We start from the raw sequence: 12196 nt of genomic DNA, 5'->3' as shown, positions 1-12196 counted from the left end.
TGTACCACTTTAGCTGTAAACTGAGACCTTTACGTGTAGCTGCACAACACCTGCCGGTTTTAAGAGTGCTTTTTTTTCTTCTGATGATGCTGTTCCTTATCTTTATTCTCTTGTTGATATTTATCTTTTTCTTGTCATGGTGTTCCTTGATATGATTCATGATTCACTTTGCCATCCGCATATTTATGCGAGTTCTGGCTTCCGCATGCAAGCGTTTGCTGAAGCCCGTCTGTTTAGTATGCAGCCTTCTGGCTGGCTTTTGAGAATTTATTCACTGACTTACAATGTTTATTTTCAATCAGGACTCCTTATATTTGTGTGTTTTTTAGTTTTGTTTTCCTCTCAGTCTATATTATGGCATGTCACTGTTCTGGAGCGCAGATCCTTGCAATACTGATATATGGCTTCTTGTCTGTTATGGTCAAGCGGTGTGCCTGATACCGATATTATTGAATGATTGCATGCTTGATTGATTGATTGACTGGTTGGTTGATTGATTGATTGATTGATTGATTGATTGATTGATTGATTGATTGATTGATTGATTGATTGATTGATTGATTGATAAATGTTGAAATACCTTGTGAAGTCCACGGTGAGGCATAGCATGCAGTGAAGCAGGACGACACGCAGGCATTTCATAGCGAGGCTAACCGCAGGCCGGCTCCATTGGCCCCACCAAAGCGTTGCCCTGCATGTATGCGATGTGACAGATATACGTTAGAAACTGTACTCTTTACTACTGCGAGACATACGCTTACATTATCTTCAGTATTTATGTGTTTCGCTTTAACGAATTGCACCCTCTTTCTTGGCACCTTCATTATGCGAAAAGCGGAAGAAATTGTTTGAATGTGCTTGCGAATACTTGCACGAAAGCGCAAACGAGCAGTTTGCTTAAGAAAATATAATACTCCCTATGTCGCTCGTGAAGAAAAACTATGCTCGTGGTAAAAAACAGAAACCTAATTGAGAAAGATATTTCTATTCCCTAATATGGCAACTTGTCTTAGTTACATCATGCTAAAAATAACGGTGAAGTACTTGTTTAGGGCACTAGTGTACGAGTTGATTTTCGTGCTTTCCAAGAAAGCCTTTGCTAAGAATGTGAAAAACGCGTGCACATTACTCAATAGCGCAGAAAACATTTGTTATGAATCAGGCTCCTAAAGCCTGGTTGATTCCTCCCAATAACTTTTAAACTGTTGTAGGAGCGGCAGTAAAGTAATGCAATAAACTCCTACTTACAGCACGCTCGATAAGCTACATTTTGAGAGCGATCTAGCTATATTGTGCGCAGTCACGAAATATTGGAGCCATTGTTCCAGGACGGTATAGCCCGAAACTGTATCTGACTCGCTCGATTTAACAATGACCTTCGATTGCCTTGGCGAAATTTCTCGCATTGACTCCCGCATTGCTACAGCTCGAATGTGGAACTAATCCCAACAAGTGCAGTCCGTCCTCCGCGGTTGCACTCTCGACAAAACTGTAAGCTTAGTGTGGGTACCTGCTCACCTGGGGAACACTGGGAACGAAGGGGTCGACCGTCTAGCCCGAGGCCTCACTAACCGGGCGGCTGGCCCCTCGAACCTGGTTACTCTCGCAGAGGCCCCCAAATCTTATGCTGAAATTACTAACTTCTACAAGCAGACGACACGCGTGGACTCGTTACCTCCCCCCTCTCCCTCTCCCCCCGACCTCGACCGAGCGCAAGCCACCATGCTTCGCAGACTGCAGACCAATTTCGTTCTCAGTAATTCTAGGCTTTATTTAATCACTGGCGGGGATTACGACCCCGTCTGTACTAAATCCGACCACGGAGTGTTCGCCACTCGGGCACAGATTCTCTGGGGATGCAAAGGTCAACCTCCCCCACAATAATTACTGCCAGCCCCCTTCGAGGAGGGTTGGAACCAGCTGCTGACGAGACCAGACAAGAAAACACAACGGGCACTCGTCTCCTGAGCCCAAGACGTCGCCCCCACCTTGGAACCACATTAGGCCTACCTGCCATAACTTCTAACCCTGCAGTGGCAAATAAAGTTGTTTCTCTCTTCTTAAGGGATTCGACCAGAAAAGAAATTGTGCTTTCGTATGCTTTAGGAAACTTTGTGCGCCAATACGTGTCGATTCCAGTTTTAAAACTTGTGCTTACAAAAGTCACTTTATCTGCAAAGAGTAAAATATATCCGCTACTCAAATTGAAACGCGTGCTTATGTGGAAAGCACATGCGAAGACGATCCATTTTTAATCAAGCTCACACTTACTTTCAAATGAAGTGTGTTTTACCCAAACTGGCAAGCTAAGTCAGAATGTGAAAACGCAATGCTTCCTCCGATCTATAAGGAAACAAACTATTTGCGTATACCTCTAAACCTTTCAGGGATCAACAAAAATGTATTCGTTCTTGTCGACTTATTTGACGTCGTATCTCTGAGCAAATGCGCAATCAAAAATGAACGAAAAAAATCTGAATTACGAACCAGTCGTTTGCTTTGTTTGTCCAAAACTTGGAAATACTAAGATTTGTTGAGAAGGCTCGACAACAATAATCTGCTCAAAGGAGGAAAAAAAAACAAACTCAAGTAAGGGCGAGCCTTCGAAGCAGTAGCGTCGAACTTCGTTCTATTGGGCAAACAGGCTGACAAGGAATACCCGCGAAGGCTGCATTAGATCAACAGCCGAGGAGGGAATGTTGCATCGGTGGTCACGAAAAAAGATGATGCGCTGGAGATGCGTATGCCGACAATAGCGTCGTTTGTAAACACTTCGGAATGAATGTTTGGGGAGGAGAAGGAGAAACAATGTTTATTCGGGAAGCGAAATAAAAACGAAGGCAGACATGGTTCTTCCTGCTTGGTAGGCCTTGGTTCGACACTTTGGCAGCCTCAGCAGCCTCCCTTATCCGTGACATCAATCTGCGCTTGTAACGCGCGTTCGCGTTGGTAAGCCAGCATTTCCACTGTTGGGGCATGCGGTTGGTGATGGGAAGAGTATTTCGGGATACAGCACGCTACTCGAATCCTGCCCATGTGCAAACAACTCTGCTGATTGCCTCAGATCTCCCTCTGCAAAGCGCAAAAAGGGACAATATATTTTTTTTAAACGCCTGTTCACGAAGCTGAGCATAAGGGGTCTACATGACAACGGAGTTTGTGAACGGTTCTTGTGTTTGTTTTCTTCACGCAGACGAGGACTCTGCTACTCGAAAGTTCCTCTACAGGCGAGTATGGGAACTCAAATTAAAAAAAAATTACAGCAGCACTCATCTAACGATGGCTGTTAACGTAATGCGATTAGAATCCGAGGAATATGGCGGCACACCGGATTTCGGAAGTCACGTTTATATGAGATCCGCAGAGTTCATTCTAAGGCTTCCGACGCTTCGGCTTTATGAGACATACTTAATCATCGACGCACTTTGTTGTTTCACTCACTTGCAAGGTCGCCCACGAGCAAGGCGGAATAACGACGACTGTATGACGCTGGCCTAATTACAACGATGGAATGAACAATAAGAAACGACGTCGAAGGAGCGTCAAAGGCGGTATGATGACCACGGCACGACGACAATGCGGTGAAAATTTTTAACGTTGACGATCCTATAATGGCGACAGCGCGATGACGACGACATGAGTACGATGGCTTGACAAACACGTTATTAAAAATGCCCGATGGCGCGGCTGAAATAACGATAGCATGACCACGACGCCATGGCGTTAACGCTATCACAACGGATGTATGGTAGCAACTGTATGACAATGATGCAAGGAAAACCATGGCCCGCTGACAGCGGCCTGGAATACAATAACTAAAAATGAATGACGTCAGTAGATGAAGGCAGTATGACGACAACGACGGCATTACAATGATGGAATCAAGTTACTGAAGTGATGTCGACACTAAAACTACGGCATGACGAGGATAGCATCGCGACAACGGTATGACGCCTACTGTGTGACGACCATGGCTGACGACGACGGCTAAGCAAGGGTCGGATATCGTAGATAGAACGAAGATACTCGAGCGATCACGATGGCATAAAGGCGACGGTACGACGATGAATACATGATGGCAACTCTGACAATTACGCAATTACGCTTTGGTTTAACATTCACGGTATGAAAATTTCATGACGAGGAGTGTATGACAAATACCGTGTGACGACGACTGTAGCCAGTAGGACGAAGAAGGTGTGAAGAAAACAGCACGACGAGAGTCGAATTAGGAAGCTTGAATGACACACGATGGCATGATCACGACGACATGACAACGGCGGCGCAATCGCGATTGAATGACGACAGTACGTTTAACATTGAATGAAAAGCGACGTCGAAGGGGAACGAAGACGGTAGGATAACACTGGGATGTCGTTACTGTAGTAATGACGATGGTAACCCAACAGCGTGAAGATGACGGCATGACAACAGTTGTGTGACGACGACTGCGTGGCGAGCATGGTGTGATAACGGCATGAGGAGAGTCGGATGAAGGACTTACAATGGCGACAACGAAATGACTGCCACAGCATTGCGACGATGGTATGACAACGTAGCATGACGACGACTGTATGACGACGATTGCATGGCAACGGTGTGAGGAGAATGGAATGACGACGAGTGAAGGACGGCGATAGCGTGACGACTCTATCACGAAGTCTGCACATGACGATGCAATGACGACGATGGCATCGCGACCTTGAGCACAGACCTATTGACCCAAACTGGCGCAGGTTGATAGATAGATAGATAGATAGATAGATAGATAGATAGATAGATAGATAGATAGATAGATAGATAGATAGATAGATAGATAGATAGATAGATAGGCTGAGAATGGCAGAAGTCGGCAAAGAATACCAATCGCCTTAATATACGAGTTATAATTTATATCATTTAACTGCTTGAAACAATGGTGGTCCTGTGCAATTACAAGTAAAATGCAAGCATAGAAATAATTTCTGTTCTGGCTTGCGCGTTACTTAATCGAATTTAGCGCAACAGCCAAACGAGACCGTAGAGCAAGTCAATTTCCCATTTCAAAAATGTTCGTTGCTGCACACTCTCTTTTGGGCATTCCAGTTCCTACCTAAGTTGTGTAAAGAGTGATCCTAATTATTGATTTATGACACTAAACCCTAAAGTAATTGCTGTTCTGGACATGATATTTTCACGAGGGTAGAATGGGTATTGGAGCTGTTGCAGACAAAAAAGAAGTATGTTGCAGTGGCCAACTAATAATTTCAGCAAATGCACAGCGCCCAACAACGCCTACTACATGAAAATGGGAAACGAAATTATACGGTAAAAAGTTTTTTGGAATTGACGGCAGCCCGAAGATGTGCGATTCGCAAGTATGAGACCCGCCACACTTGGGACGCATTCGCGTTCTGCTTATGTTCCACAAAAACATTACGGCCTCGGCGACACTCATTCGTGTTCAAAATTTAATGAAAACACGATTATAATATGTTAGAAATATTGCAACATAATTTTGGAAACCAGTGGACTCAGTAGTTATTCAGCTCCTAATTCGCCTTATGATGTCAAATGGCACAAATTTTGTCCGAACTGAAATGTGACCTTAACTGTACTTCAATATTTGAGGAACAAAAATTTTCGTAAAGGAGCCGGAACAATTAGCGTTCCGTAACGCTTTGTTAGTTTGGCCCAAATCTTAGATTAGCCCACATCTCTCACTCAAAGCAGGTGTAATGAAAAATGTCAGTAAATTTTGATATGTAGCAACTATAACTCGTAAATAATTCTTGATTATAGCACACAGATATTTTTTACACTGAACAGCACAAGTAGCCATAGTTTCAATATGTATTTTAGGATTTCCGTATTTTCTGTTTCACAACTTCGAGTTTTATGCATATTCTCAACCCAGAAATGACATTTGCACGTCTGCAGCTTGCTTGACTGATAAGCAGATACTACATTTAAAGAAATCACAATGGTGGTTATTAAATAAAGGAAAGCGGGATCCAACATTGTCTGAGCCGGTGACCATAATGAAGGGGACAAGTTCATCAAGTTTCTACGTCAAGTACATTCGAGGAAATATTCCACGAGCGAATCCATCCCAATTCAATCGACATCGTCGTACCATCAGAGACAATCGAAAGCAAGTGTGAAGGACATTTCTAATACTGTGAGATAACAAATCAATAGGGAATTTACCATCACCTAGGCAACTCAAGACATACCCACGTCACAGCAGTTTTACAATGAAAATCAGATTTCACAATTAGAAACATCTGTAGATGAATGTTATGTCCTCGCACATGGCGAGGTTGTTTTTGATGCGAAACCGTGATGCCTCAAGGAAGTTTTTTTTCTACGTTCATTGCGTACCGTTCGGTAAACCAAACTGACTTGAATAAGGACTGTGTCTTTGAGCTGTCATTGGGGTTAGGAGGATGAGGCGCAATAAAAAATAATCATTGAAGGCATCGCGCCACCTTTTTCGCAACTGTCCAGACATTTAGACGTTTCCGGAACCCAATCAAACGCATGTGCTTCGTTTGCAGAAAAGTCTCCTTAGAGATAATAGGCACGCTCTGAACTTAGCTTAATGTAATCGAGACTCCCGCCTGACGCGTCCCACAGGAACTAGTCTCACAATGGGAGCCAATTAAGGGTGGCTAGCTGTGATGGACGCTCATTACAACAGGGAGCCAAGAGAATGGACTAACTAGGTCACCCCAGCGGTCTTTCCGTCTTGCTTAAGGGATGAATAAACAAATGTGGAAGAAAAGAAAACGTGCTATGGCCTCGTTGTCCCTGCGAACGTTTGAAAATCAGTGAAGGGGTCAGCGCTTGGAGCGGAGGCAAAGAATGGCCAGAGTATGCAAAAAGAGAGAGAATGATTTCCTTAGATGACGGCTCTTATCTCGCTTGGCAAATGGATAAGAGAAAGGGAGATTGAGCTAAGTATGCTCATTATAAAGGCTTCACCTGCCAAGATCCACAACGAGGTTAATGCTTCATTAATGTCACACTGTAATCAGAGCAAGTCATCGAAGGTCGTCACTGCTATTTTTTCGTCCAACTACAGCCGGAAAGTGCAGAAAATCTTGGAGCCTACAGTTAACAATACTCCACTGCACATATGAGATACCAAACAGTATTCCTACTGAAACAAGAGAGGGTCGTGTCCGTGTGGCAAGACGACGGTAAAATCAGTACGGATGTTCAAAGAAGGTGCTGAAGCTGGCCATCGAACAGATAATGTTTTCATCTCACAACTGGCAATGCCAATAAATAGAACACTTCGCGCTGCAGGTGACGTGATCCTTAAGTCAGCAACCTTTGTTAAAAGCGATGTACACCCGTGAGCAAAAGTATCCGGATCAGGGTTTCCGCAATAAAGTTCATATTCTCCTTTGTCCTTTAATGCAACTTGAAATTAAAGGCAGCAATGCAAGCTTGGCATTACGAATTTTCTAGTGCACTCGTGAGTTTTTGTTTGCGCATGTTAACTACGAAGAAATTATGTTTCTTCGGCGACTCTGTGGTCCGTATTCTCTTGCTCACAGGTGTAAAACATAGATGCAACGTTGACGTCTACGGCAGTCGCCTAATGGCGTCGCTGACGCAGACAGAACAAGCTTGTACGTAAAAGACGAAGTACAAAAGTCTTAGAACGGGGGACGCGTCAACGAAGAATATTGTTACCGTATAAGGACAAAGAAGTGAGGATGGATGGATGGATGATGGAAGGAAAACTTTATTGAGAGTCCTGAGATAGGCGATTACTGCGCAGCGGTCCGCTCCTACGTTGCGACGGGCAGGCCGAATCTGACCACCGCATGGCGGGCTCTCTGGACGGCCCAGATTTGGTTCCCGTAGTCGGGGCTACGCAGTGAGGTATTCCATCTTGACTGGTCGGTTTGATCGGTGCCTCGTAACGAGGGGTATCGCCAGAGTATGCGCTCTAAGTTAGCTGAATCGCCGCACTGAAGGCAGGTATTGCTAGTATAGATGCCTGGATAGATCGAGTGTAATAAAAACGGGTGAAGCCCGTGAGACTGTTATTAACAATAAAGAACGTACATGGACGTAAACAGCACAAGAAAACCCCAATTATTTTCCCTTGCCTATTTAATTTTTCAGCGTATCCTGTTTCAGCCAATCCAATACGCGCATATTCCCGACGCAGAAGTGCCATTTGCATGTGTGCAGCTTGCTTAATCGATAAGCAGAGAATACTTTTAAAGAATACGCGACGGTGCCTATTTTATAAAATAAACGCGCTCCAACATTGTCTGAGCTGATGGACATAATCAATGGGACCAGTTCATCAAGTTTCTCCATCAGAGTTCAATCGAGAAAGCTAGCCGCAGTCAATAGATAAACAATACTATTGGGCAGTGACATCAAAATCGAGAACTAAGGCAAATCATTCTGAGACCCTTCATTTGTTACATTGGGCGTTCAGTCAATTCGCCAGAAGATTGCTTAGGAAACAATCATACAATATATTCATCTCCTATATAAAACCACAGCATGTGGAACTGTATGAAACAGGTTTCACGATATTCCACGAGCAAATCAATCCAAATTGAATCGACATCATCTCGTCGTCAGAAACGATGGAAAGCGACCGTGAAGGAGATTTCCAATACGGTGAGATACCAACTCAATAGGGAATTTAGCGTTGTCTAGGCAACACAGAACATAACCCACGTCACAGCATTTTTACAATCAAATTCAGATTTCACAATTTGAAACATTTGTAGATGCATATACCGTCCTCGCACACGGAGAGATTGCCTTTTTTTATGCTCAACCGTGATACTCAAAGATTATTTTTGTCTACGTTCATTGCGTACCGCTCGGTAAACAAAACTGACTTGAAAAACGACTTTGTCCCTGAGCTGTCGTCGGGCTTTTGGAGGATGGGGCGCAATAAAAATGAATAATGCGGAGGTGACGCACCATCTTTTTCGCAACCATACAGACACTTGCACGTTTCCTGAACCCAATCAAACGCATATGCTCGGTTTGCAGAAAAGTCTCGTTAGAGATGATAAGAACGCTCTGAACTTAGCTTATTGTAATCGAGACTCCCGCCTGACGCGTCCCACTTCATCTTGGCTACTAGGCGCGAAAACACACATGACACAAGGAAGGAGATGGGACAGAGAAGGAGACGGTCCCACAATACCTGGTCGCACAATGGGAGCCAATTAAGGGTGGCCTACTGTGATGGAAGCTCAGTACAACTGGGCGCCAAGTGAATTCGCTAACTAGGTAATGTTAGCGGTCTTTCAGTGGTCCTTAAGGGATGTGTACACAAATCTGCCAGGAAAGTAAGCGTGGTATGACCTGGTTGTCGATGCGAACTTATGGAACTGAGTTAGACGGTCCGCGTTTCTGAATTCTCTTGCTATTGTTCTTTTTGGGAGCGAAGGCAAAGAACGGTGAGAGTATGCAATACTACAGAGAATGATTTATTTAGGCGACGGCTGTGACCTCGCTTGGAGAAATGGATAAGAAAAAGGCAGATTGATCTAAGCATCATCATTAAAAATGCTTCACACGACAAGCTTCACAGCGAGGTTAATGCTTCGTTAACGACACCCTGTAATGAGAGCTAGTCATCGAAGGATGTCGTTGCTTTGTTTTGGTCCGACTACAGCAGGAAAGTGCAGAAAATCTGGGATCCTACAGTTGACAACCCCACAATGCCCATCAGCGATATCAAGCCATGTTCCTTCTGAAAGAAGAGAGGGCTATGTTCGCGTCGGCAAGACCACGGTGAAATCAATATGCATGTTCAAAGAAGGCACTGAAGCTGCCATTGAACAGATAACACTCTCATCTCGCAACTGACAATGCCACTAAATAGAACAGTTGGTGCTCCAGGGGACGTGAGTCTTAAACCAGCAACATTAATGCACAGCGATGGACAACGTAGACGCAATGTTGACGTCTACGGTATTCACGAACTGGCATCGCTGACGCAGACAAAACGAGGTTTTACGTATGCGACGGAGCATCAAAGACTTAGACCGCAGGAAGCGTCAACGAAGATTAATGGGACCACATAATTACAAAGATGTGAGGCCCTTGAAAATATTATCAACAACAAAGAGTATTCGTGGATGTAAACAACGCAAGGAAAACGCAATTATTTTCCCATACCTATTTAATTTTTCAGCGGACCGAATCTCGTGAGTAAAGTTCCACTAGTTGGACATAGATCTACGACACTAATACTTCTACATTCCAGGCTATAGCTATTGGCGAGATAAATGTGCGTTAGTGCGGCGGGATTTATTTTTGTAATAGCTCCTTCTGAAACTAAAAGCAAGTGAAAGTAAAAGAAAAAAATTATATATATATATATATATATATATATATATATATATATATATATATATATATATATATATATATATATATATTATTTTTAGAGAGGTTTTGTGTTGGGATTGCGTTATCTTACAAGTTGCAGCGGAAGGAAATATTGAGGGAAAGCAGCTGGCTATGCTTTAGCGGATTGTCAATTTGGACAAACCGTTGGAGAGTTGAAGAGGAAGGTGTGCTGTTGACGATCGTATTTAGCAGGTTTTGCGCGAAATTCAGGCAGAAAGAGCGCTGATAGTCACAAAGAAGACAAACAACTACCATTTGTTCGCGCGTACCGCCTCGCACCAAAATTTCAATAAAAAACTAGCACCAAAATGGTAGTGCGGATTATACGCGAATTTCGCCCTGGAGTGTGGCTCGACGCCCTGCGCAGCACGCGCTGCCCACAACTCGGGGCAAGGTTCTCCGCCATTCAAAGTATCGTTATCTCCCAGGGAATCCCACCTCCTCCTCAACCCTGCGTGTTGAAGCTCCCCTTCCACTCCCCTTCCAGCCCTCTTTCACGGTCGCCCGTTCTCCTCCGCTTTACGGGTCATCATTTTGCATTTGGTAGTAAGCGAAAAGTGGGTCGCGGTGGTGACACACTCAAACATCACTAGTTCCCACGGCGCTCACGCGCTTCGCGATACAACGGTGAGCCAAATCAGCGTTCGGATATTCGGCTCGGTCGCGTCTCCTCCGTCGCCGTTGCCCATGCGAGGGCTTCTCCGGCCGCGCTGTCATCCGTTATCGTGCGAGTGCCAGCTGCTAAGTGATCCCCTTTACGTCACATATCGTCAGACTCATTCGTCCACCATAACGTCCGACCTGTCACTCCAGCTTTGTCAGCCCGGTAGAAGAAAGGCGGAGCAGAACCTCGGCCGAAGGTGCGGCTTAGGCAAGACGCGCATTTGCAAATGGAGACTGTTCTTGAAAAGATTTGAGAATTGTTGTACACAGCTACTTCCTCAGATTAAAAGACATGTTTTTTTTTGCCGCAAGTTAAAACACACACAAAAGGAAGACACATAAAGACAACACGAGCGAGACTTCCATAACTGATTCCTTATGTTCATAAGGTCTCCCATAACCTCAAGAAGGCGGCAGGCCGGTAAAGCGTACCCATTGCCTTTTCTGGCCCCGTCAAACTGGGTCGACTCTGTTCGAGAACCACTCGCGAGGGGACCGGTTCGCAAGGCTGTGGCAAGAAGCATGGCACGTCCTACAGGAGATGCGCTACGGGCATGGTGTATGAAATTCCCCTTGAGTGCGGCAAGTCCTATATAGGACAGACTGGACGCTGCATAAATGAACGAGCCAGGGAACACGAACCGAATCTAATGAAAGACGGCGTGGCACATTTGCCAGCGCACTGCAAGGCCTGCATGTGCAAACCACGTTTTTCTGAGATTAGGATTCTTGACGGAAGTAGAAATCAAACAGCATGTGAGCTAATGGAAGCTTACTATATAAAAAAGAAAGGTTCAAATTGCATTAGCGATACATCTATCGTGCTCTACAAATCGGAAACAAGATTTTTTGACGGCTGGGTAACGTAGATTTGTGAACAGCCTGCGCATGCGTGTATGTGTATATATATTCACGGGTCGCAGCCCAAATCAAACCAGTTGGAAATGCCGCCCGTGTTGTCTTTACGTGTCTTCCTTTTGTGTGTGATTTAACTTGCGGCAAAAGACATGTCTGTTAGCAAGCACCAACTATAGGCCAACAAGCAGTTCCGCTGCAGCATATCCCTCGGATTACACGCGGGACGTATTCCTTTCTTCCGGGGATCCTGTGATTCGGGGTGCGGATTATACGGGGTGGCGAG

At 44.6% G+C, this 12196-nt stretch overlaps 1 protein-coding gene across 1 annotated transcript in view; it reads right to left on the bottom strand.

Annotated features, from left to right (window-relative positions):
- The window catches only part of LOC142558064 (glycine receptor subunit alpha-4-like), a 99755-nt gene that overhangs the window by 25653 nt on the left and 61906 nt on the right, over positions 1-12196 (bottom strand). Inside the window, exon 2 of the mRNA XM_075670228.1 lies at positions 581-691. Coding sequence (XP_075526343.1) covers positions 581-642 — 62 coding nt within the window. The 5' untranslated portion in view covers positions 643-691. The remainder of the gene's footprint in view (positions 1-580; positions 692-12196) is intronic.

Source organism: Dermacentor variabilis, chromosome 9 (genome assembly GCF_050947875.1).
Source record: "Dermacentor variabilis isolate Ectoservices chromosome 9, ASM5094787v1, whole genome shotgun sequence".
Classification (NCBI taxonomy): domain Eukaryota; kingdom Metazoa; phylum Arthropoda; class Arachnida; order Ixodida; family Ixodidae; genus Dermacentor; species Dermacentor variabilis.
This window is presented reverse-complemented; position numbering and strand designations above follow the sequence as displayed.